The sequence below is a fragment of the Ctenopharyngodon idella genome, chromosome 8 (assembly GCF_019924925.1).
Source record: "Ctenopharyngodon idella isolate HZGC_01 chromosome 8, HZGC01, whole genome shotgun sequence".
Taxonomy (NCBI): Eukaryota; Metazoa; Chordata; class Actinopteri; order Cypriniformes; family Xenocyprididae; genus Ctenopharyngodon; species Ctenopharyngodon idella.
The window spans coordinates 7,450,761-7,474,370 of record NC_067227.1 but is presented as its reverse complement, the minus strand read 5'-3'; the positions used below and the strand labels follow the sequence as shown (position 1 = coordinate 7,474,370).

The following is a 23,610-nucleotide window of genomic DNA, read 5'->3' as shown; positions in this document are numbered from 1 at the left end:
ATGAAATGATTCTGTAGGTGGCAGGTGGCACAGCAGGGTGACTGTTCAGTGTCTTGTGGGATGGGCGTAGCTGTGAGGAGTGTGCAGTGTGTTCAGTATGAGGGGGGTGTAGAGAGGATCGTGGAGGAGGAGCGGTGTGAGTCAGGAGACAAGCCTCCCGTCACTGCACCATGCTTCACTCAAGTCTGTTCTTTCCACTGGGATGTGCGCGAGTGGAGTGAGGTAATGTGCCAACACATCCATCATCCAAACTACATATGCTAACAATGTACAGCTGTTATCCCAAATTCCCATTTTATGGATGTAGAGTTTGGATATTATAGAATAATCAAAGTCAATGCTTCTCCATCCCTCATTTTTTTTCTGCTCTGTAATGTAGTGCTCTGTCTCATGTGGTTATGGGATCCAGTCTCGGACCGTGTCTTGTATGGGCCCATCGAGTCCTCTTCCTGTTAGTCCCTTTCTTTGCCTCCACTTGCCAAAACCCATCACCATCCAGGCCTGCTATAGCCCTGACTGTTCCTCAGGCCATACCTCCACACCAGAGCCCAATGGCACTCACATCCAATCAGAGCACCAGAGAGGGGAGGGGGCCACTGTCAGAATCATGAAGATGAAGAAGAGTTTTTCAGCCATTGTCCCTACAGAGGAATTGACGAAAAGCACCATGAGCACGCCAACAGAACCACCACAGACCAGTTAGGTGGCAAGTGTCTGCTAGCTCCACATAAAACTGCCAGCCTTGATAACAATTTCAGTGTCTAAAGGGGCATATTCTACAATTCTTTGTTATACGTTTTCTTGAAATTTCTGAAGTTGGGAGTATTTGTATTGGTTACATTTCATTTGTCACAGTGTAATAACACAAATAAGTACTGAGTAATGTTGATTTACTATATGTAATTACTATACAGTTAAGGTTAGGGTTTGGTTTAGGGTTAATTGTAATTACATTTATATATACTCAACCCATATACCTGATTTACATTTATATATGAAAAATTGTAATTTTATATTCAGGATTTATGAATATATATTAAGATTATTTATATTTATATATTTCCTGTTTGGCTCTTTAATTTTGTAGATTGTTATGTATATAGACAGAGAGAAAGATGGAAAAAAGCTGTGAGGAATAAATCATCTATTCTGGTTTCAGGTTTCTGTGGGCAACTCCTCCTTCAAGACTCAGGAACTATTGATCTACGCAATGTCACTCAGACAAGGTGTATATTTGCTATTGGCCGACCTCTTGATGAGGTTATTCAAATCAAAATTGTATCCAGCACTCTTAACTGCCGGCAGAGTAAGTACTGAGCTTAAATTGCATACAGACATGGGGATCTGATGTAGTAGTGGTATGGTGAATTGTGTGTATTTTTGTGTATATTTTCAGAGGAGAATATTGCCCTGTATGACAGACTCATCCTGATGCGTCTCTGCGAGAGGACGACTGGTAAAACGCTGAAATCACGATCAAATGTTCTTTTGGTGCGTCAGAGCCGCCTAACCCCTGGCAATGGAGTGGTACTATTTTATCAGAGTGTAAAGAACAAAAAAAGCCACCATGGAGGTCAGTTATTACAAACACAGCATTAAACTTGATAATTTTTAAATTCATATTTGAGTAAATATATACGTATATTCATCAAATGTAATATAGATTTTATTGCAAAGAGATAGTACATGCAAAAATTCTGTCATCATTTACTCACCCTCATGTCAAACCAAATCTGACTTTCTTGTCTGGCACTTGTAAGGAGTTGCAAATAAATGCTGTTCTTGTGAACTTTCTATTCAACTGTAAAGGGGGTCCACTGAAGGCAAGTTGAGATGCCACCCCATGTACAGTTTTATTGAAAAATGATAAACGTGATACAAAAATCAGTTCATAAATCATAAAAATTTAGTTCAAAACAGAACTAAAACATGACAAAAATCGTGGACTTAAACTTGACATGAACAGAACTTGACAAAACAAGGCACAATGGAAACATGAGGGCTATATATACACAAGGACTAATGACACAAGACAACTGAAAACAATTAAACAATAAACCAATCAGAGCAAAACACATGAAGAAAAGGAAGCACATGACAAGATGACATGAGGGGCAAAGGAATCACATGACATGACAGGAAACATCACTATGAGAACTTCAAAATAAAAGACTTGAAAACGTGAACATAAACAAACCTGGTTGCACTTTATTTTACAGTACATGCACTTACGTGTACTTACCTAAGAAAGTACTGGGTAATATAAGGAAGCCACATGGGTTAAGGTTAGGTTTAGGGGTAGGTTCAGGGTTAGTACCTAGTTATTATCCAGTTATTGTAATTACTATAATAAATACATAGTATGTACATGGGGAACAGGACTGTAAAATAAAGTGCTACCCAAAACCTAGAACAGGCGTGACAGGCAGAACCAGTAGAAGAGATGACCACCAAGGCAGAGCTGGCGGAAAAAGGCACTAGAGAAGAGCAGAAGACCCTTGGAAGTCAGGAGGCCATGGTGTATCAGAGACCTGAATGGCTTTCATGGCCATGACAGGGTGAGCAGCGATGACCTCTGACACATAAGTTCATGGATGGCCTCTGTGGCCATGACACCGCTGCCTCAGGAGGAGCTGTAGCGGATGCCGCCGCCTCTTGGGAAGTGTGTGCGGCCCACAAACTCACCGCTCGCACTGACCTCAGAGGTGGATCCATCACATTGGAGGTCAGTCTTGTCCGCCCTAAGACAGATCCAGTGGTCGAGGAGATCCATGGTGGACCAAGCTCCACAGACGATACTTTTGATCGGTAGTATATCTAGCAGAATGTCCAAGCTGCTCCTTTACATACAATAAAAGTTGCTCTACAGAATAATAAAGTCTTATGGGTTTGACAAGACAGTAACACTTCAGTTTAGTGTCCAATTCTCACTATTAACTAGTTGCTCATTAGCATGCATTTTACTAGGATATTGGCTGTTTATTAGTACTTATAAAGCACATATTAATGCCTTATTCTGCATGACCATATTCTACATCCTTTAATCCTACCCAACACCTAAACTTAACAACTACCTTACTAACTTTTAATAAGCAGTAATTAGGAGTTTATTGAGGCAGAAGTCATAGTTAATAGTTAGTTAATAATGAGAATTGGACCCTAAGCTAAAGTGTGACTGACAAGACATATGGTGAGTAAATGATGACAGAATTTTCATTACTGGCTGAACTATAAAAAATCATTGTAGATTTAGCCAAAACGAAATAATCTGAAAGAATGTGACACAGCATTTATCTTTCTCCAAAGTGTGTGACGTTCAGCTGTTCTCTCCGTCCGGTCTCATTGAGAATCCGATCAAGAGTCCAGCCACCTCCCCCTCTAACACTCAGAGCTGTCGCGTGTTCATTGATGCTCCACCATCTCTGAGGATTCAGATCAGAGCACTTTCTGTGGTCAACAATACTGATACAATCTCAACATATATACTGGTAAGTCACTGTGTATCCATTCTTTTATATAAACATACACTATTCTTCAAAAGTTTGGGGTCAGTAAGATTTTTTTTAAAGAAATTAATACATTTATCATCAAGGATGCATTAAATTAATCAAAAGTGACAGTAAAGATATTTATAACGTTACAAAAGATTTATATTTCAAAGAAATGCAATTCTTTTGAACTTAATATTCATCAAAGAATCCAGATTTTTTTTTTTATCATGCTTTCCCCAAAAATATTAAACACAACTGTTTTCAACATTGATAATAATAAACAAAATATGATAATAGATAAGACACTAAGATAATTAAGATAATAGTACCAAATCAGCATATTAGAATGATTTCTGAGGGATCATGTGACACTGAAGACTGGAGTTATGATGCTGAAAAATTCAGGTTTGCCATCACAGGAATAAATTACATTTAAAAAATATATTAAAATAGACCACTTTAAATTGCAATAATATTTCACAATATTACTGATTTCACTGTATTTTTGATCAAATAAATGCAGCCTTATGCAGAACATAAAACAATTCTTTCAAAAGCATTAAAAAAAATCTTTCAGACCCCAAACTTTTGAACGGTAATGTATAAGAATAATCATCTGGCTGACAAATAAAGAGATGTAATTATACTATCTGTAATCTCTGTCTATAAGGGTTGGAATTAAGTGAAATTCAAGCAGTTTGTGTTCAGAAAACACATAAAAAGGAAACGTTTGAGATGAAACAGTAAAGACACCTAATGGTGCACTGTGTTTTGTGGGTCATTTACATAAGATAGACACTGAACTGGCATTTAGTAAAAATAAGTAGTCATGCAAGCACTAAGATTGGTAGACATTGTGGATGTGATGTCCCGTAGACATTCGTGATTCTCTGATGTTCTGTGTTATTGTTTTTTTTTGCTCATCCAGATTCGTGATGTGGATGCCTTAAAGACAACCATTTTCAGAGGGACACGGCTCTTCCTGTGGAGCTCCTCAGGAAGTAGGGCTGAAGTGGAATTTCATGGGGAGTACCAGCAAATCAAGGGAATGTTCAGGGCAGAGTATTCGTATATTAACCCTTCTGAAGAAGAACCAGTGTAGATTGTTAGAGTGTTTCTAGTCCATATAGAGCCTTGGAGCATTTAAAAATCATAATTTAGCCAGTTTAGCACACCAGAATCAGAACAGGAGGATTTATTAACTTTATATCAAAGATATATAATTTGAAATGTTCTGTCTTATTTTGTCATATCATCTAAAAACAAACATAATACAATTTACTGTTTATATATGAGTGCTTCTGTATATTTATTGTAATGAACATGAGTTAATCTGCTGACAATAATGTGTGCCAAGTCTAACCTGCTAATCTAACAGCACAAAGAAATAAATAACAATCATAAAAAAAATTTTCTGATATTTTAGTGAGTGATTTAGAATAGGTCAATGTGGCTGTGAGAGTTTTGGTTTAGAATAACAGTCCTACTTACCGTTTATAAAACTATCATGAACCTCCTTAAAGCCCAAAGTACACTTTTTAAACACACTTAGCGTATGTGTAGAGGCAAACACATAGTCATTCAAAGTATAGTCCATTTCAGGGGTTCTTAAACTTTTTTGACAGCCGAACCCCTTGGACCTAAAATATTTACTTGAAATACCCAATGAGATTTGAGGTACAACATCTCAGTAATTTAACAAAACCTTTGCATATTCACGGTTCTCTGATATTGATTAATGGTCACATGGCATCCAAGTAAACATAAAATATCTGTATATAATCTCTATATTACTTTTTTTTAGTAATTGTTTTGATTGCAATGTGATGATGATGATGAAAATTAATGCGCATTGTCCACATATACTAGAGTATGCAAAAAAAATAAAAAATAATAAAAATAAAAACTTGAGTATACTTTGGGCGTAACATGATATGGACTAGACAACATCAACAGCATTCTCATTCAGTTTTTACAATTGAAACTGTAAAACCAGAATGAACGTGTTTTTTTCCCCATTTATGTCTGAATCAGCTTCTTAGTCCATAGTCACTTCCCTGAATAGTAAAGTGTGTAATTTCTGTTATTAAAATACACTGCGAAACAATGACTGTTTTGAAACAGGTTTCCTGACTTCCAGCAGCCATTGAGTCAATGTTGCTGTGCTCAAACAGATCAAAGATTTAAAAGCACCACATAGTAACATTGTTTATACTTTTTGGATGGAATCAACCTAAAAATGGTTTTCTTAGTTACTTATAGTCTCTGCATAATGAAAAAAAAATCACACATCACCGTTAAAGATATGGAATACCAATATAAGCCAATAATACATGTCATTTTAATGACAATGAAAGTGAGAAAAGCCTCCAGTCTGAAAAGGTTTCAGGGCTTCTGTGAGAGATTCTTTTGTCATTAAAGAATTGTTGTCACTCACTGGGCCTTAGACACCTGCTCCAGAAGAGTCTTCATGTCCAGAAGTGCATCCTCTAGAAACTTGGACAGTTTAGTGGCGTTGGTTTCTTCACAGCTATTGAAGGCAGTCACAGCAAAGTTGATATGGTCATCCATGGGGTTGTAGCAGACACCGTAACCATCTGGAACCATGGGTCCAAAACACATAACGCAGTCTGTCTTTGATCCAACCTGAAAAGAATACAACCACAGCTTACATGAAAATGCTATATTTCACAATAAGATAGATTTACAAAACAATCAAGCTCGTAAAGGGACAGTACACTCAAACAGCATAAGATATTTCGAATTATGTTTCTCTTTTGTTTTGAAACAACACTGGTTCCCATTTTTTATTGTACTGACAAATAAAAACACTGAAACAATTTTCACTGAAAGAAAGTCATACAGGTGAGTAAATGACAGAATTTTTATTTTAGGTGAACTGTCCCTTTAAGAGATGAGAACAATTAAGTAAATTTCAGATATAGTTCCCATAACACCACAAATTTACCACAAATGAAAAGCAAGTACTAATTAGGGATGTTCTGACTAACTTTTTTTGTCTGTGGGTAGTTTTTCTTGCTTTCATCTGTCATCTCCAGTGTGATTTTTTTTTTTTTTTTTTTTTTTTTATGGCAGTAGTAGCTATACACTGGCTGCATCTGAAATTGCATACTCTCTGAGTACTTTGCTTTTTTAAAAAGTATGTTCTATATAGTATAATGTGTGTAGCATGAATGTAATCCGGATGTACTACATTTGTCATGTTGTCATTGTTATGTGACCTATGGCATCAGTTGCATCACTTCATTCACTCCTCTCCCATAGCTACATGGTATAGTAAAGTGTCCACTGGATACGCACTTAAGAATCTTACCAGAAGTAGTAAGTCATCTAAGTATTTTTGCCTACATTTTTATAAATACTATGCTTTCAGACATACTACTCATTTTACATCTTGTTTTTTGCCTACTACATAGTAGGGAAGTAAGCATATTTGGATTCAGCCACTGCGCTGTTGTTTTCACTTTTCCATTTCAGGACGGTGCCAACTAGCATTAACGTGCAATTCCGCCACCTACTATGTTGGAGTGCCAACCAGCTACTGCCGCTGGATTATTTATGGTAATATAATTTGTGTAGTATTACGTTATATCAGTATTTCATTTTTGAAATATCACAGTTATCATCATTACCAGTATATTGCAACACCCTTAGTGCAAATACAGTTGTAAACACAGTTCCAAAACAATCCTTTCTTTGACTGGAGCTGAAAGATATTGCTGCATAGCACAGAAGTGTCCTCGGGGAAGCATTACTGCAACCCTGTCAGATTTGTGTATCTGTTAAGTGTAAACTATATCAAAGGGCACCAACAAGGCAGAATGATTTGCGAGGTATTACATGACAGTGAGACACTGTTACTTAGAGTATCCAGAGGGGTTTTAAATAGGACACAAGATCTTCCAGCTCTTTGAAACAAAAAAAGTTTGTTCATGTAGATTCTAACAAAACCATAACCACCATGACCACCCGTATTATCAATGCTTCTTCAGTATTTAGCAAGAAAATAGTATAAATACACCAAAAGAAGATACTATAATTTCTTTTTATCTAGATTTGGGAAGTCTACCAAACATTGTGCTGGTCCTGGCTGAGGCTTAGCATTTATGCTAGTGCATTATAACCTTTCTAAAGGATCCCAATGTTACGGGCAGCTAAAGATCATTTGTAGCAAGGTCCCTTATCTCACTTCAGTCTTATCTTTTCCATGTTAATCCCATGTTGATGGGGGTAGGGGTCCTCCTTGGATGAAATCACTTGGCCGCCCTAGAATCGTACCTTTCGCCCCGCTATTGACAGCCCTGAAGACGTGTCTGGTTACACTGTAAACCCGAACAGTACTACTAACTTATAAAGATTGAGTTTGCTGCAATTAAAGTCTGTTAAATCATTGATGCAACTTGAAAAAATTACATTTTCTGAAAGAGGAGTTTAGTTTTATTTTATAACATGACTGGACGTCATGCAGTCATGTTGTTGCCGATGTTACCGTCGTAACCGACTTTATCAGAAGAGTCCATTCAACATTAAACTGAGTTGTAGCAGATTTCAAGTTCCCAGCATGCTTTGCGTCACACTCTGTAAGGGAGAATAAATATTGAAATTGAGTGTTATTTTGTGTGTTTTTTCACAAGATTAATATGGGAAGCTGTGCTATTGTTTAATGTTCTGTTATTTTGGAATTTATGGCCTGGTTTCACAGACAGGGCTTAGCCTAAGCCAGGATTAAACCTTGGTTCAATTAGGATATTTAAGTAGCTTTTATAAACGTACACCAGAAAAAAATATTACTGGTGTGCATCTTGAGACAAAACAATGGCGCTGACTTATTTTAAAACACGTCAGTGCGAGCTGCTTTCAGTTAAAACAGCTCAAACATGCATTTTAGTCTAGGACTAGCTTAAGCCTTGTCTGTGAAGCCAGGGGTAAATGTGTTTCTGTGATGTTGAGGTTTTTAGGGTTACCATCGTGGTGAAGAGTAGTGCCTGTGGTTAGGTCGAGAATGGGCTGCCAAACTTCAAGGCTATAAATACTGCATGTTGATTAACAGTTTATCCAAGTTAATAGTTATAGTCTCTTTGATGGTTACATTAGCGCATGCTGGTGCTAACTAATACTTAACTATAAAGTGTTAGTTTATTCATTATTTCAATTAAATTGTAATTACTGAATTTTGTAGTATAAAATAATATTTTTTAGGTTCTACTAAAATAATCTTTGAGTTGTTTACTTAAATGTTTTGAGTATTCTGAACTTAATGGGTTTTACAACCACTGCATCAAAATAATTGAAAAATAATAAAAATTACGTATGGTAAACAATAGTTTTAAGTACAGTGGACTTAAACATTAAATAAAACTAAAATTAAACAATTTCAGTTTGACTTAATTGTTATTTATAATTATTCTTTACTTAAAAGATTTGAGTTGCTTTACTTAAATTGTTTGAGGTAATCGGTGTCTACAATAATTTTGAGTACTCTGAACTTATTGGGTTTTACAGTGTAGGACATGGTGTTAACTGTTTGTGAGGCACATTTAGGATTGTTTTGTGAACCTGACACAATGTAAAGCAGCCCAGCTATGCAAACTCACAACACATAAGAAAGCATTGCTACTCATTTCACATGCAAAGAGGTTAACTAATAATAACAGAGGTCATTTACATGTAGAGGTCTTAAAGGTGCAGTAGAAAGAATAAACAAAAAACAAGCCTGGTATAATATAAGGTGAGAGGATGGAATTGGTCATGTAAACTGAATTACAAAAAAAAAAAAAAAAAAAAAAATTGGAGAAAGAAACCCTGACCATCATTGTAAGTGGACTTTGTGGATTTATGGTTCATTTATGATGTTTTTTTTTTTTTTGTCATTTTTTAACTTGACATCTCATTTTCATTTTATTTAAAAAGGTGGACAATATATTATTTAAAAAACAGAAGAAAGTCCAATATGAGATGGCATAAGAGTGAATAAATTCCAGTCTAATTCCCATAAACAGCAAATCTCTGTGTGCACAGATTGTTATTAAGCACCCAGAAGAGAAGTGACAACCGTATTTAGCTGCAAGTGCGTACATGGCCTGGAGCAGCCACAAACCTGACTTGTGTAGAGATTAAAATGTGAAGACACAGCATATGACGTGTCCATGAAGATATCAGGTAAAGACGTCAGATCCTCAATGGCCACCATCTTTAGACCCAGCATGTGCCTCTCTATACCCTGCCCATGGATGGCCTAATTACAAAGGAAACAAAAACTGAGATCAGGAGGAGGCAAAAAGAGAGGCAAAATTGTAACACAATCAATCAATCAAAAAAATTTAATTAAATTTTAGATCATATTTATTGAGAATTCATGATAACATGACAAACAAATGTTTAAACATCATATGACACTCACCATGTGTGTGTGCTCTCTGTGGACTTTGATCGCCTTTTCGAGCAGCGCTGCTTTCTCACCATTCTGCAAATGTGAAAATGAAACAATTTGGACATAAATAATAACATGGAAAATTAACTTAATCGAGAGTGACAAATGAGAATGATACTAAAATGTAAACTTGTACATTTTTTGATGGATCATCCATGGCTTGTGTGAACTGGAGCGATTCTGTGGTGGTGGATCGAATGGCTTCCGTTCTGCCCAGTTTAAACATGCGTAAGGAGGCACTCTCGTAGGTCGGACAGCATGTCTGATACATCCTAACACAGGAACAAGATCTATCATCAGTGGATTGGCGTGGTTATGGGTTCATAAAAAATTATTTTGAAGAGCACAAACACACAAAAAGACCCCACACTTTAATTTAATACATACACAAGTTTGCTAATAACATATACTTTTTTATCCACATGCAATTAAATATTATATGAAAGTATGCAAATGCTGGGAGGAAACAAGTTTCCAATTACTTGGAAACTGCATGTCGTTTCTCCACTTCCAGAATTCATTGCATGTTTTAAAGGCAAAGTATGTAATTTATATGCCACTAGTTGAACTAAACTAAGTAAAGCTTGGGGTACCAACGAGGACCAACGAGTATGAAGCTGAAGAAAGTGCATCCATCCAAAGCAATGGATGGTTGCACTTTTTTCAGATCATACCTGTTGGTCCTGTTCACTGCCATTATAAAGCTTAGATGCGTCTGGATATTTATTAATATAACTCCGATTGTGTTCATCAGAAAGAAGAAAGTCACATACACCTAGCATGGCTTGAGGGTGAGTAAAGCTTGTGGTAATTTTCATTTTAAAGTGAACTAATCCTTTAATCACACAGCCCTAGCTTGCACTTAATTTATCCACAAGTGATCAAGGGATTAGGACTTTCCATTTAAACCCATTGCAAGGGTTCCGCCAGTAGTGGGCATTTGTGCAATGTAAGCAATGACGTACATCCGAGTGAAGGAGACGGATGGAGAGGGCATAAAAAAGTAGACTTAAAAGCAGCCCTACAAATGACTGACTTATATCGCTCTGCACAATAAACTAAGTCAGAAGAAAGGATTTTAACATAAAAAATTACATACTTGACCTTTAAAGACGCTGACAAGAAGAAATGTAGCATAAATGGCATGCATGCAACCTAGGAAATGAAGTGAGAGAAGCCATTGGGATGTAAAAACAAAATACTACCTGAAGGACTACACATTTTCAGGATTTTTAGAGATGATTTGATCAGAGATGAGCTTCTAGTGCATTTTTCAGCACTAGGGTGTCAAACCTACCTGTAGTATGCCAACTGCAGAGCCATTTGGATGAATGCGTCTGGACTCATTTTATGAGACCTTGGGAATTTTCTTCCATAGTGTGAGAAGTTAAGCACTCGAACATCCAGTTCATGCACCATTCTATACATAAGAGGATCAAGGAAGTACAAAAATTTAATATTCATTTATTACAGGTGAATATTAATTCAAACCCCACTATAACAGTTTGAATGTTCTCACATGTTCATGTTCTGTTTGGCTTTCTCAATGTCCTTCTTGATTTCTGGCGTGATGTTAAATCGAAGCTTTAGTGGCATAGGTAGTGGAATCATGGGAGTTCGTACCATCTCATTTCTCCTCCTGTTACATACATGTTGCATAACATATCTACAAACTTTTTGAACAACAATAAAGTTTCACAAAAAAGCAACAACTCAACCTGATCAAACCTATCCGGTGCCACAATACTATATTTATTAGAGGCCAATATTAGAGATTTTTTGATTTATTGGTACTGGCCGATATTTGATATTTGATGCTCATTTCCTTCTTTTTAGATTACCATTGCCATCATATAAGGCTCACTTAAAATAAATCTTTAATAACAATAATAATTTCATAACACTCTTAAATGTAATCTTCAAAATGCAAATCTCAAAACATCAATTTTAATACTGTTATAATGTTGTGATGCAGAACAGAGTAAAATTTTAATATTAGTCATTTATCTGTCTTCATTTATCTATGAAAATAATTATCGGCTGATCAGTGCATATCTGTTGGTTATACAATTTACATACCATTCAAATGTTTGGGGTTATTGAGAAATTGTAAAATAAATTAAAGGGTTAGTTCACCCCAAAATGAAAATTCTGTCATTAATTACTCACCCTCATGTCGTTCCACACCCTTAAGACCTTCGTTTATCTTCGGAACACAAATTAAGATATTTTTGATAAAATCCGATGGCTCAGTGAGGCCTACATTGACAGCAAGATAATTAACACTTTCAAATGCCCAGAAAGGTACTGAAGATATATTTAAAACAGTTCATGTGACTACATTGGTTCAATCTTAATGTTATGAAGCGACGAGAATACTTTTTGTGCACCAAAAAAACAAAATAACGACTTTATTCAACAATATCTAGTGATGGATGATTTCAAAACACTGCTTCATGAAGCTTTCGAAGCTTTACGAATCTTTTGTTTCGAATCAGTGGTTCAGAGCGTGTAAACTGCCAAAGTTGAGTTTGAAATCACCCATCACTAGATATTGCTGAATAAAGTTGCTTCTTTTTTTTTTTTTTTTTGCACAAAAAGTATTCTTCTCGTTTCATAACATTAGGATTGAACAACTGTAATCACATGAACTGTTTTAAATATGTCTTTAGTACCTTTCTGGGCATTTGCAAGTGTTAATTATCTTGCTGTCACTGGAGGCTTTACTGAGCCATCGGATTTCATCAAAAATATCTTAATTTGTGTTCCGAAGATGACAGAGGTCTTACGGGTGTGGAACGACATGAGGGTGAGTAATTAATGACAGAATTTTCGGTAACACTTTAGTATAGGGAACACATATAAACTATTAACTATGACTTTTCCCTCAATAAACTCCTAATTTACTGCTTATTAATAGTTAATAAGGTAGTTGTTAAGTTTAGGTATTAGGTAGGATTAAGAATGTAGAATAAGGTCATGTAAAATAAGGCATTAATATGTGCTTAATAAGTACTAATAAATAGCCAATATTTTAGTAATATGCATGCTAATAAGCAACTAGTTAAAAGACCCTAAAATAAAGTGTTACCGAATTTTCATTTTTGGGTGAACTAACCCTTTAATACTTTTATTTAGCATGGATGCATTAAATTGATCAAAATTGACAGTACAGACATTATGTTACAAAGGATTTCAATTTGAAATAAATGCTGTTCTTTTGAACTTTCTAAGTATTCTGATAAAAATTTATCAGTTTCCACAAAAATATTAAGCAGCACAACTGTTTTCAACATTGATAATAATAAGAAATGTTTCTTAAGCATCAAATCATCACATTAGAATGATTTCTGAAGGATCATGTGACAATGTAGACTGGAGTAATGATGCTGAAAATTCAGATTTGCCATCACATGAATGAATTACATGTTATAATATATAAAACAGTTATTTTAAATTGCAATAATATTTCACAATATTACAGTTTTAACATATTTTTGATCAAATAAATGGAGTCTTGGTGAGCAAAAGAAACTTATTTCATTAAAATATCGTACCGACCCCAAACATTTGAACGGTAGTGTATATTTCTTGCCGAAAATTCCTTTTAAAAATCTAATGGAGAATTATATGATGTCATATCCTTACATATAGTCAACAACATGGTCAACCAGGAAAACAATGGGAGGTCCCTCAGCTGGAGCATGTTCATATGTGAGTCCACACGATCCGTCCTCCCCAATTATGAACTGTGGGAAACAGAAAAGAGTGCAGGTAAAGAATAATTATCTCTATATATCTGGATTCATATCTACTCTGTGAGCATAGACTGGATTCAATGATCATGTATGCACAGATATAAATGCATGATAGTAACCTGCAGTGTTTTGTCAAACCAGCGGTTTCCACTGTTCCAGCGACTGCCTCCTCCATGGAGCATTTGAGCAGCCACCTTGTTATGGTACATCTCATCTGACACACTTGGCTTTGGAGCATCAAGACACACTGTGAAGATGCTCTTCTGGATTGCCCGCACTGACTCCTTATTTGTCTTGTCTGGAACAGTGTAAAGATGAGTGTCACAGGCACGCACAGGAAAAATAAACACCATGTCCACCAACCAACACAATGCTGTACTGAATAATTCATGTGAGCTCTAGAGTGGAAAAATGAAGCAGGGTTCACAGGCTTTTCAGAATGGCACAATCCTATTTGGAATTTATGTAAATTATGCAAATCTGAGAAAAAAAATTACTTTAAAATTTATTTTGAATAAATAGTGAATTAAGATTACTTATAGACATATTAATAAATAAGATTATTTGGTTTTTTAAATAATTAAATAAAAAATTAAATACATTTTTGATTACTAAATAAGTCTTTGTATAAAAAGACCTAGCCTGTTCCTGTTAACATAAAAAGGCTCTATCAAATGCACAGCATGAAACTTTCCACTCAACTCACCCTTGATAAGGTTGTTGTAGGCCTTGCCCCAGGTGTTACGGTGGTTGGAGGTCAGGATGCCAACCGGCTCTTTATTGGTCTGAAGGGAAGTGTTCCAGATCTTTTCCAGCTGAACATAGATCTGATCTACAGTCAGTGGTGAACCATCACTGTTGTACACATCCAGAACAAAGAACTGAGGAACACAGAAAGAAGGACAGTATGTGAGATAAAGAGAAAAATGGAAAGAAATATTTATCTTTATTCATTTACAAACAAAATTGACTTTAATGTCACTGGCAAATACCAAAGCTTCTAACCTCCAGCTCAAATATGTAGTAACCATTTGAAAACTGATTAATTTGTCCAAACTGAAAACTCATTTAAAAAAAAAAAAAATAACAAAACACTACCATTTAAATGTTTGGGGTTTGTAAGATTTATGCCCTTTTACAAAGTCTTGTTGTTTTGAGGTCTACTAGAACTGATTTTAATGCTTGAATGTTCAAAATACAACTAATTTTTCACATTTTACATGGTTGTAGTACCTGTCTTCCCAATAACGCTCTGTTGTAACATTTGTTGTTGAATAATTATTTAATTTTCCCTGAATAGAAGCATATGTGATGCTAAGTGTAAATAATAAGAAAGACAAGTTATTACTTTTATTATGTTTTGTGTTTATTTTGAAAGATTGCAACGATATCCATCCCATTCTGGTATACTTCAAGTACATACTAAGTGTGCTGATTTATTATTGGTTCAGCCTTGTCAAGTACTCCTGTCATTGTTTTTCCTTTTAATCTGAAGTAAACAAACTAGAAATATGGCATCCGTGTACGTGTCTCAATTTACTAGAACTTTCATTAAAGGTATAGTTCACACAAAAAAGAAAATGAAAAGTTCACCCTCAAGTTGTTCCAAACCTGTATGAAGTTCTTTCTTCTGCTGAACATAAAGGAAGATATTTTTAAGAATGTTTGTAACCAAACAGTTTCTGGACCCATACTGGAAGTCAATGGTGCCCCACAATTGTTTGGTTACAAGCATTCTTAAAAATATCTTGTGTTCAGCAGAACAAAGAAACACATAGAGGTTTAGAACAAATTGAGGGTGAGTAAATGATGACAGAATTTGAATTTTTGGGTGAACTATCCCTTTAACACGCTCTGTTTAGTTCCTGTCTCTATGAAGGCATGGGCGCATTTATACTGCAGTATCAATATATTGATACTCACAAGCTAATTATTTGGTATCGATTGCTTTAAAAAATATCAGTATTAAAATTATATTAATACAAAACATTGGTTTCTCCATCACTCTCAAATGTTTTCAGTACTTTTTCTAATGTTTGCGGCAAAACACCCTTGGTATATTTAGCTGGCTCGTGTCACATGCCTAAAAAATTATGGCTTGTTTAAGAAGATTAAGAAATCTTTAAGAAAGTGCACATTTTATATTGTTAGTATTTTAGCTTATTTTATTCATATTTATGTTGTAATACATTATTTTATTACTTAATCGCAAAATTTTTCACATTATTTTTACACCCCCATTGGTACAAACATTTTTTATTTTATTTTGCTTTTGTAATAAATTTGTTATAAATGTATAGTATGTGTCATGTAGATTTGAATGTGTAATGATCTTTTTTTTTTCAAAATTGAAAAAAAAAGAAAAATCACATATCCATTTATAAAATAATCTGTATTGGTATCGTTATAATTGTAACAAAAAAGTATCGGTATCGTATAGAATTAAAAAAGTTTGGTATCGCCCATCCCTACTATGAAGGCCCTCCTTCCGAAAAGTTCAATGTGCACTGAGTGGTCAGTGTGTTTTGATTTGTCAACCGCTTTGAGCCTGTTTTGGAAATGGGTGGAAAAAAACAGTGTCTCTTGGACATGGTGACAACACACTACTAACGCAACTCAACCAGGCCTCGCCCCTTTTATTTTGCATATGCCTTGGGCGGGAATTATTTAAATGAGAAATATTGTGACATATACGTTTCCGGAAAAAAAATCAAGACTACAATCAAGGCGTTTTAGGGAATTTAGGCAGTTCTCCCTGAGTGCTTACTGATACAAAGAATAACTCCGTTTGGAATGGACTTTTTACTTTGTAACTTTGCAGACCTTTTTCATGATAAAACAGCAACATTACATATCAAAGAAAGTTGAAAATGTAAAAAAGCATAATAGGTCCTCAAAGCACCTGAAAGTTGTGGACCACTGTGATGTGCGTAGGAGGGTTCTTTCCAATTGCGTGGTTCACCACAGTGTCCCTCTTGGGTCCAGGGATCCGACACGAAGACAGCACCTGGTAATACTGGTCCATGCACAAAGGCTTGCCACCCAGATATTCCACAGGCAATGTTTCACTATGCCACAGTAAAGAAAGTTGAATAAAACAAACTGATAAATTTGGACATTTTCCAATTGCTTAAGAAAATAATAAAATAACTCACCTATCAATCATACTTTTGAAATCCAAAACACCAGCAATGAGTTTAGCAGCAAATCTATAAAAGAGAATGCTGGAATTGCTAAATCTGAACAGCCTAAGAAAACATATTATAACGCTTTTGGCAAAACAAGCACACAGGTCAAAAAGATTGATTTCTCAAAGAGACATTTTATATAACAATTGTTGTCATTCACACTGAAGACGGTCAGCTTTAAAAAGGTTATTAAGCTGTGCCAGAAAAAGAACAGACTATAGATATCACATAGCAGAGGACAACACAGTTATGTTAACATACAAACACCACTGTACAACACATGTAATGTTTATATTTCTCATGGTGGTTTTATATAACCTGATACTATCCTATGTAGTAAACATATTTTAAGTATCTGCCTTTATATGAAATGTCACTATAGGTGTTGACTGCACAGATATAAGGGCAAATCTAAAAGTGGAACACGGCCGAATCTGAAGTGCACATCCCTTTGAAAAAACAGTCCAGGCAGTGCCATGAGTAGCACATATGCCAAAAATAGCCAAGCAAAGCTAGAACTCTGTGTAAAGGTCGATGTGAAACTTAAAACCCCAAATCTGAAGACCTCTCCAAAATCAATTCAATGAACCTGGAAGTATCATGAACTATCACCATTGTGCTCTTGAGCAATGACACTTAATCCCACGTTGATCAAGTCGGAATGTTCCCTTGTGAAGGTTACTACTATATTAGTAACTTTAGAGTCAAATATCAGCTAATTAATAATAAATATAGGCTACACTACAGTTTAAAAGTTTGGGGTCGGTATAATTTCGAATGACTTTGAAGACGAAGTCTCTCATGCTCACCAAGGCTGCTTTTATATGACAAAAATACAGTAAAAAAAGTAATATTGTGAATTGTTATTAAAATTTTAAATAACTGTTTTCTATTTGAATATATTTTAAAATGTAATTTATTCCTGTGATGGCACAGCTGATTTTCAGCAGCCATTACTACAGTCAGAGTACTCAGAGTCCCATGATCCTTCAGAAGTCATTCTAATATGCTGACTTGTTGCTCAAGAAATGTTTTTTTTTATTATTATCAATGTTGAAAACTGTTGTGTTGCTTAATATTTATGTGGAAATGGTGATGTAAAATCCTTTACTATCACTTTTTATACTTTTATCAGTTTAATTCGTCCTTGCTGAATAAAAGTATTAACTTATTTTTAAAAAATCTTACTTACCCCAAACTTTTAAATAGTAGTTTATAAATAGATATATATTTCAAACACACTTTAGTTTTCAATACTTAAATTTGCTCAGTTGTTTCTCATTGGCCAAGTAAAAATAACCATCGTCACCAACCTCATTTGTCCCTGGCGGTCTTGGAAGTGCATTTTGGGTAAAACGACCCCTGGGCTTGTGTACATCGCCACAGGCATTCGAGAGTCCAGGTAGGCTGACTGCATCCACCAGTCAGAGAGCTGGATCATACAATAATAGGAGGAATAATATGAAAATTTGGAGTAATTTAAAGTTTATTATACATGCAAAATAAAACTACTATGTACTTAATAAGTAAACTTTGTCAGTATTTACTGCACTTTTTTGGCATAGTATCCTGTTTTTACCAAGTTGTCATTCCAAAACCCTGCCTCCACAGACATGCCAACAAACATAACAGGCAGAGAGCATTTTCTGATTGGCTAACATGCAGGCACAGTCATTTTTTCTTTTGCTGTTTACAGATAATACAGATTTTTATTAGTGTGTGATTTCTCACCACACTTGTTTCAATAATATCTATCAGGATGTAAGGATATTTTGTGTGTGGTATTAAATAAAATTCAAAAGTATTTTGTAAATTGCTTAAAGTAAATTATTTAACTAGTAAATTATTTTAAAAGCATGTGTATGTATACAGTTAAAATGATTTATGGCACACCAGCGCACCCAGTTTTCGGTTTTGCGTGCCCGGCGCTCGAGGCTCTTCTGCAGTCTGTCTCCCACGCCACCAGGCCGGAGGAACTCCTTCATGAGCTCCCGAGTGTGCGCCATCTCCTCTTCGCAGATCAGCGGCTCGAGCGATGCCAGATACCTCGCGCATGTCTGCTTAAGCGGCGGAACGGGCAGCTTTGGCAGACTCTCCTGATGGACCAGTGTCCGGTCAGAAATCTGAACAACCGGCACTGGAGTTGGTAGTCGACAGGGCTTCACCAGGCCCGCCCTTGTCTAAAAATACAGATGATTATGAACACTGAATTTTTTAATAAGACACGCAATATAATAACTGACTCTGTAGAAGTGAGACTAGAAAATATTATGATATTATATTCTTAACATTATAACATTATAAAATAATATTTTTTAACCAAAATAGTCAGGCATGCGCCCTTTTGGTCTCTGACAAGATAAGTGACATTTTTTTGCAAAACATTACATATATTATTTAAATCATATATTATATATATATATATATATATATATATATATATATATATATATAAATAATCATATTGTCACGTTCAGTACTGTTTAGTTTCAGTTTGATTGGACTTTCAGTTTGTTTGTATCTGATACATGTTCCTTTGTTCTGTTTCCACTCGTCTGTCTTCCCGGTTACCATCGTTATTAGTTCATAGGTGTCAGCTGTGCGTTAGTCATTATCCTCATTATGTCCACTACTTAAGTTGTACCTTCACCTTCAGTCTCTGTCTGATCCACGTTGCATTAAGTTGTGTTCAGCCTGCCTGGTGTAATTAAACTTTATTTTGGATTATTTTGGATCGATTCGTCTGTCTTCATCTTCCTACCTGAGCACAGCGTTACAGAAAATCGGACCGCCCAAGATGGATGACCGGGCCAAAATTGTCATCATCGCTCAAGAGAGCACAAATTTTTTTAACTTTTCAATTAATGATGAGGAGACCCTGAAGACCTTGTTCTGGATCAAGGCTACTTTCCACCACCATATCAACCTCCTAGACACCACAGGAATGAACTGGAGAGAGACTGCCATCAGGTGTCTAGAGAGCGTCGCGCCCCGATTCAGAACACAGCCAAACCCTTGGTCTTTCTCTGCCTACACCACGGACATCCGGGCCGTATGCTGCGATCTGTCCATCCTCCCCTACGGCTTCCTCCCTCTGGGGTCACCACTGTCCTCGGTCTCACCAGCGTCGTCCCTGTCCTCGGGTACTCTGGCTCTGCCTACGACGCTCTTCGCCGCGACATCGCCTGGTCTCCTGCACCAGCGATGTTGCTCAGCTCCCTTGACCCTCAGTCTGTGCCTGCAGATCCTCTAGCTCCATCGGCCTTCCCCCCAGCTGTCGTCAGCCTCATCACCACCTGGACTCCTCCCTCCCTCGTCTCTGCCGTGGGCTGTCGGCACTGGGGAGCTCTGGGTCTGTGCCATCGCCAATCACCATCATCGCCGCCAGGGGATCGTCGTCCCACCATCACCATCCTTTCACCAAATCCTGCCATCATCCCTCCTTGTCTGCCTCTCACCACCCCGTCTCCATCACCTCATCCTCCTCCAAAGCCTGGGCGAACTGTCACGTTCAGTATTGTTTAGTTTCAGTTTGACTGGACTTTCAGTTTGTATATCACATGTTCCTTTGTTCTCTTTCCCGCCACTCGTCTGTCTCCCCAGTTACCATCGTTATTATTACATGGGTGTCAGCTGTGTGTTTGTCATTTATCCTCATGTCCACTACTTAAGTTGTACCTTCACTTTCAGTCTCTGCCCGATCTACATTGCGTTAAGTTGTGTTCACCCTGCCTGTTGTAATTAAACTTGAATTATTTTGGATCGATTTGTCTGTCTTCATCTTCCTGCCTGAGCACAGCGTTACACACACACACATATATATATATATAAAAATTTGGGCCATGGCATGAATTCTCAATTCTAATTCTACGAAACCGCACAAGCCCCTACCTGGCTGCCCCTCATCTTCTAGATCCCTTGTCGCTGGCACGCAAATCGAGCAGAGCAGCATTCATGTCTTACTCACCTTTTGCCAGCATCGGCCAGGTAATGATAGTGTGTTTACCCTAAACTTAGGCATTTTATCACTGTTGTCAAATTAGACTACTATTAAAATGTCTACATAGAGACAGCCTAACTAGGCAATAGCCCTACATTAAGCTTAACAACAAGCGAGTCTGGTGTTGAGGTAAAAAAAAAGTGTTGTGCAGGGTTAAAAATGCCACCAAAATGAATAAAAAAATACCTGCAAAATTCAAGATATGAATTGTTCTCGTATGAGATTTTTTTTTGTCTTTTATGTTTTTATATTATGATATAGTTAAGCAATATCACACAAACAAAAGTGCTGTTTTCCCAAATATCAGCACGATTGCAAATGTAAGATACATTTTAATACAACAGTTCAATAAACAATATGGTCATATTAATTTAAATTAATTTTAAACACGGTATTGTCCATTCTGGCTTTTTTTTTTTTTTCCACAAACGAAAATAGTTCCAAACAGAACAGTTGCATCTCCCTGAAACATACAGAATGGTGTTTTGTTCATGAATGAATCAGCCGGTTTGAATGATTCAGTGAATGAATGATTCTTTGACTCACTTATTAAGATGTGCTGCCACTTACTCCCAGTTTCAGTTTCATATAAGTATCATATATAGAAATATATCTTTTCATTTTTTCATTTCATATCTCTAGGCCTATATTCAAAATGTTACATTTTAAACACTAATTTCCATAACATCATGCAACTGTAATTGCAGAGTAAATGGATATAAATAATAATATAATAATAAATAGTATTTTCTGTCAGTAATCCACCACATTGATTTTGCACATACTATACCATAATGCCAACAAATTACATATTTATTTATTTATTTAAATAAATATAATTTAAGTATGTTCTACAGTATGTAGTGTAATTGCTATGGAAGGCTAATTATGAGAAGGGTGCCCTTTATTTTTCCCTTGAGCACTTGCCCAAATGTCTGTGCATAGCCATGAAAATAGTAATAAACTATATATTATTTTAATATTCTGCAGCTTAGGCGTCATGTGCTCAAACGAGTTATTGTGCAATTAATTCATTCAATTTAAGTATCTTACAAATTCACTGTGTGTTTTATATGTGAAATCCCTCTAAAAGGTCAAATAAAATCCCTTGAGAATTATGTTCCTTAATAAAAATCGCTTCATTCTAACAATGGTATGAAGGGAGACTTGTTGTGGTATTGAAAACTGCTCTTTCACGACGACCTTTCAGCGCACTGTTTACAAACATGTAGCCTAACTAACCTTGTTTGAACAGACTATTGCATGGTAAATATTGATCGGCGATGTGGCCAGTTGTCGAAGTGCATGCAGTGGCATCCGTGTTTCTTGACAACACAATTCCTTGACATTTTTGTTGCTGATGTCCTCTAATTATGCGGGTCATCTCAGCGTGTCATAATTCATTTGTCATGTTTTTAGATAGGCTACTCGTAACAACGAAATGACGCACAACTAATGAATACAATGTTTCAGATCAAGAAAATATAAGCGATGGATAAAAACAAACGCGCAGCCCACATGAAAAGTATTACGGGGCGTTACGGCTACTATTGGTGCATAAAACTTTGGCAAGCGTTCAATTAACTGTTAAAGTCCTTGCGTTTGTTGGTTATGATTAACCATCACTTACCGCAGTTCTGGTCAAGACGCACAGCATGATGTCACACAAATGATCTTGGAGAATTCAACTGACAGCTGAAGAACAGGACCTCCCCGACATTATGCGCTACAAGGGCGACCAAAACTTTCTTGACAAGTTGCAACACGGGTCGTACACCTTCGCCCTCGCTCGGATAAGATTGATAACTGCAGCTACCAGTTTATTTTGCCCCTGAATGACTTGCACTGATGTGGCGAGGTAACGAATAAAGAAAATTTAAATGATAGCTATACGGTATTTATATAAAAACATTTGTAACGATAACGTCTATATCTAAGTCCTTTATTTATTAATCAATTAAAATGTAGGGTGTTATTTAAAACCATAGACATATGGGTAAAACAAATAAACGTTGCCATCTGTCGGCCTATTTGGACGTTCACAACGTCATCGCTAAGCGACTGTCCGTGAAATCTTTTTAGACATTCAGCTGGATGCAACAAAGACGACATGCAAGAATACCTGCGATTATTGTTTAAGATTATTTTTTAATATATTTGGAGACATTGAGAGGGATGAAAAGTCCCAAAGCAAAGTATTTGTATTCTTTATTGGGGGATTTTGGTTTTATAGCCTAATATAAAAACCTCCTACTCCCCTACTTTTTATTTTCTTTTTATTCATTTACCTTTTCTTTCTTTTTTGTCTTTCAGTTATTGTTTGGTATGTTGTGTAGAATGTGTAATCGCAGTTTTTGTAATTCTTTTAGTTATGGCTGCTTTTCTGTTAATGTTCAACAAGTATTAAAAAAATCCTTAGACTTCAACGTTTAAGGAATCTGTGAATTTAATAATTGGTCATTTAATTTACTTATTTTGATTGGCCAGGAACATTAAGGTGTTTGCATTTATGTGTGGTGCTTGTTTTTAAATATTATGAAATGTGTTCCATATTAAGATGAAACATCATGATTGTATAGGTGTATCAATTTTGCGAACCGGTTCAGCCAATTCACTGAAAAGATCCGAATGTGTCAGACTCAAGTCCTTGTAATAAATACTTTTAGTGGACAAATGTGTCCAGTAGGCTAAAACAAAACTTCAGGGGGCTCATGTATAAACC

The 23,610-nt window shown here is 36.0% G+C and overlaps 2 protein-coding genes across 4 annotated transcripts in view; one reads left to right on the top strand and one right to left on the bottom strand.

Annotated features, from left to right (window-relative positions):
- adamts13 (ADAM metallopeptidase with thrombospondin type 1 motif, 13) overlaps positions 1-5,195 on the top strand; it is a 33,640-nt gene extending 28,445 nt beyond the window's left edge. Inside the window, exons 26-31 of one of the 2 annotated variants that reach the window (XM_051904514.1) lie at positions 18-222; positions 380-698; positions 1,160-1,306; positions 1,397-1,573; positions 3,307-3,488; positions 4,420-5,195. In XM_051904514.1, the coding sequence (XP_051760474.1) occupies positions 18-222; positions 380-698; positions 1,160-1,306; positions 1,397-1,573; positions 3,307-3,488; positions 4,420-4,593 (1,204 nt within the window). In that variant the 3' untranslated portion in view covers positions 4,594-5,195. Of the gene's footprint in view, positions 1-17; positions 223-379; positions 707-1,159; positions 1,307-1,396; positions 1,574-3,306; positions 3,489-4,419 lie in introns of those variants that run through there. The other variant, XM_051904515.1, reaches the window with a different exon arrangement.
- Positions 4,898-22,979, bottom strand: zgc:154046 (Carnitine O-acetyltransferase-like). 2 transcript variants are annotated; one of them, XM_051904522.1, is made up of 14 exons: positions 22,519-22,966; positions 18,790-19,068; positions 18,202-18,320; positions 16,856-16,909; positions 16,603-16,768; positions 14,407-14,581; positions 13,820-13,998; positions 13,591-13,691; positions 11,462-11,581; positions 11,240-11,362; positions 10,079-10,214; positions 9,913-9,975; positions 9,610-9,747; positions 4,898-6,137 (listed from the first exon to the last, which is right to left on the bottom strand). In XM_051904522.1, exons 1-14 carry the CDS (start codon positions 22,543-22,545, stop codon positions 5,925-5,927), a joined length of 1,893 nt encoding a protein of 630 aa, XP_051760482.1. In that variant the 5' UTR covers positions 22,546-22,966; the 3' UTR covers positions 4,898-5,924. The 2 variants fall into 2 exon arrangements, 1 of the variants encoding a protein (XP_051760482.1); XR_007931468.1 differs by lacking the exons at positions 4,898-6,137; positions 9,610-9,747 and adding an exon at positions 11,042-11,097 and having other exon boundaries at positions 9,957-9,975; positions 22,519-22,979.
- Positions 22,980-23,610: the final 631 nt, after the last annotated feature.

Coding starts and splice junctions, on each gene's coding strand:
- zgc:154046 (XM_051904522.1), bottom strand. CDS start 22,545: ATGCTGTGCGTCTTGACCAGAACTGCG. Junction 16,769..16,855: donor TTCAAAAGTATGATTGATAG/GTGAGTTATTTT, acceptor ACTGTGGCATAG/TGAAACATTGCCTGTGGAAT. Junction 9,748..9,912: donor ACAGAGAGCACACACACATG/GTGAGTGTCATA, acceptor CTTTGTAATTAG/GCCATCCATGGGCAGGGTAT.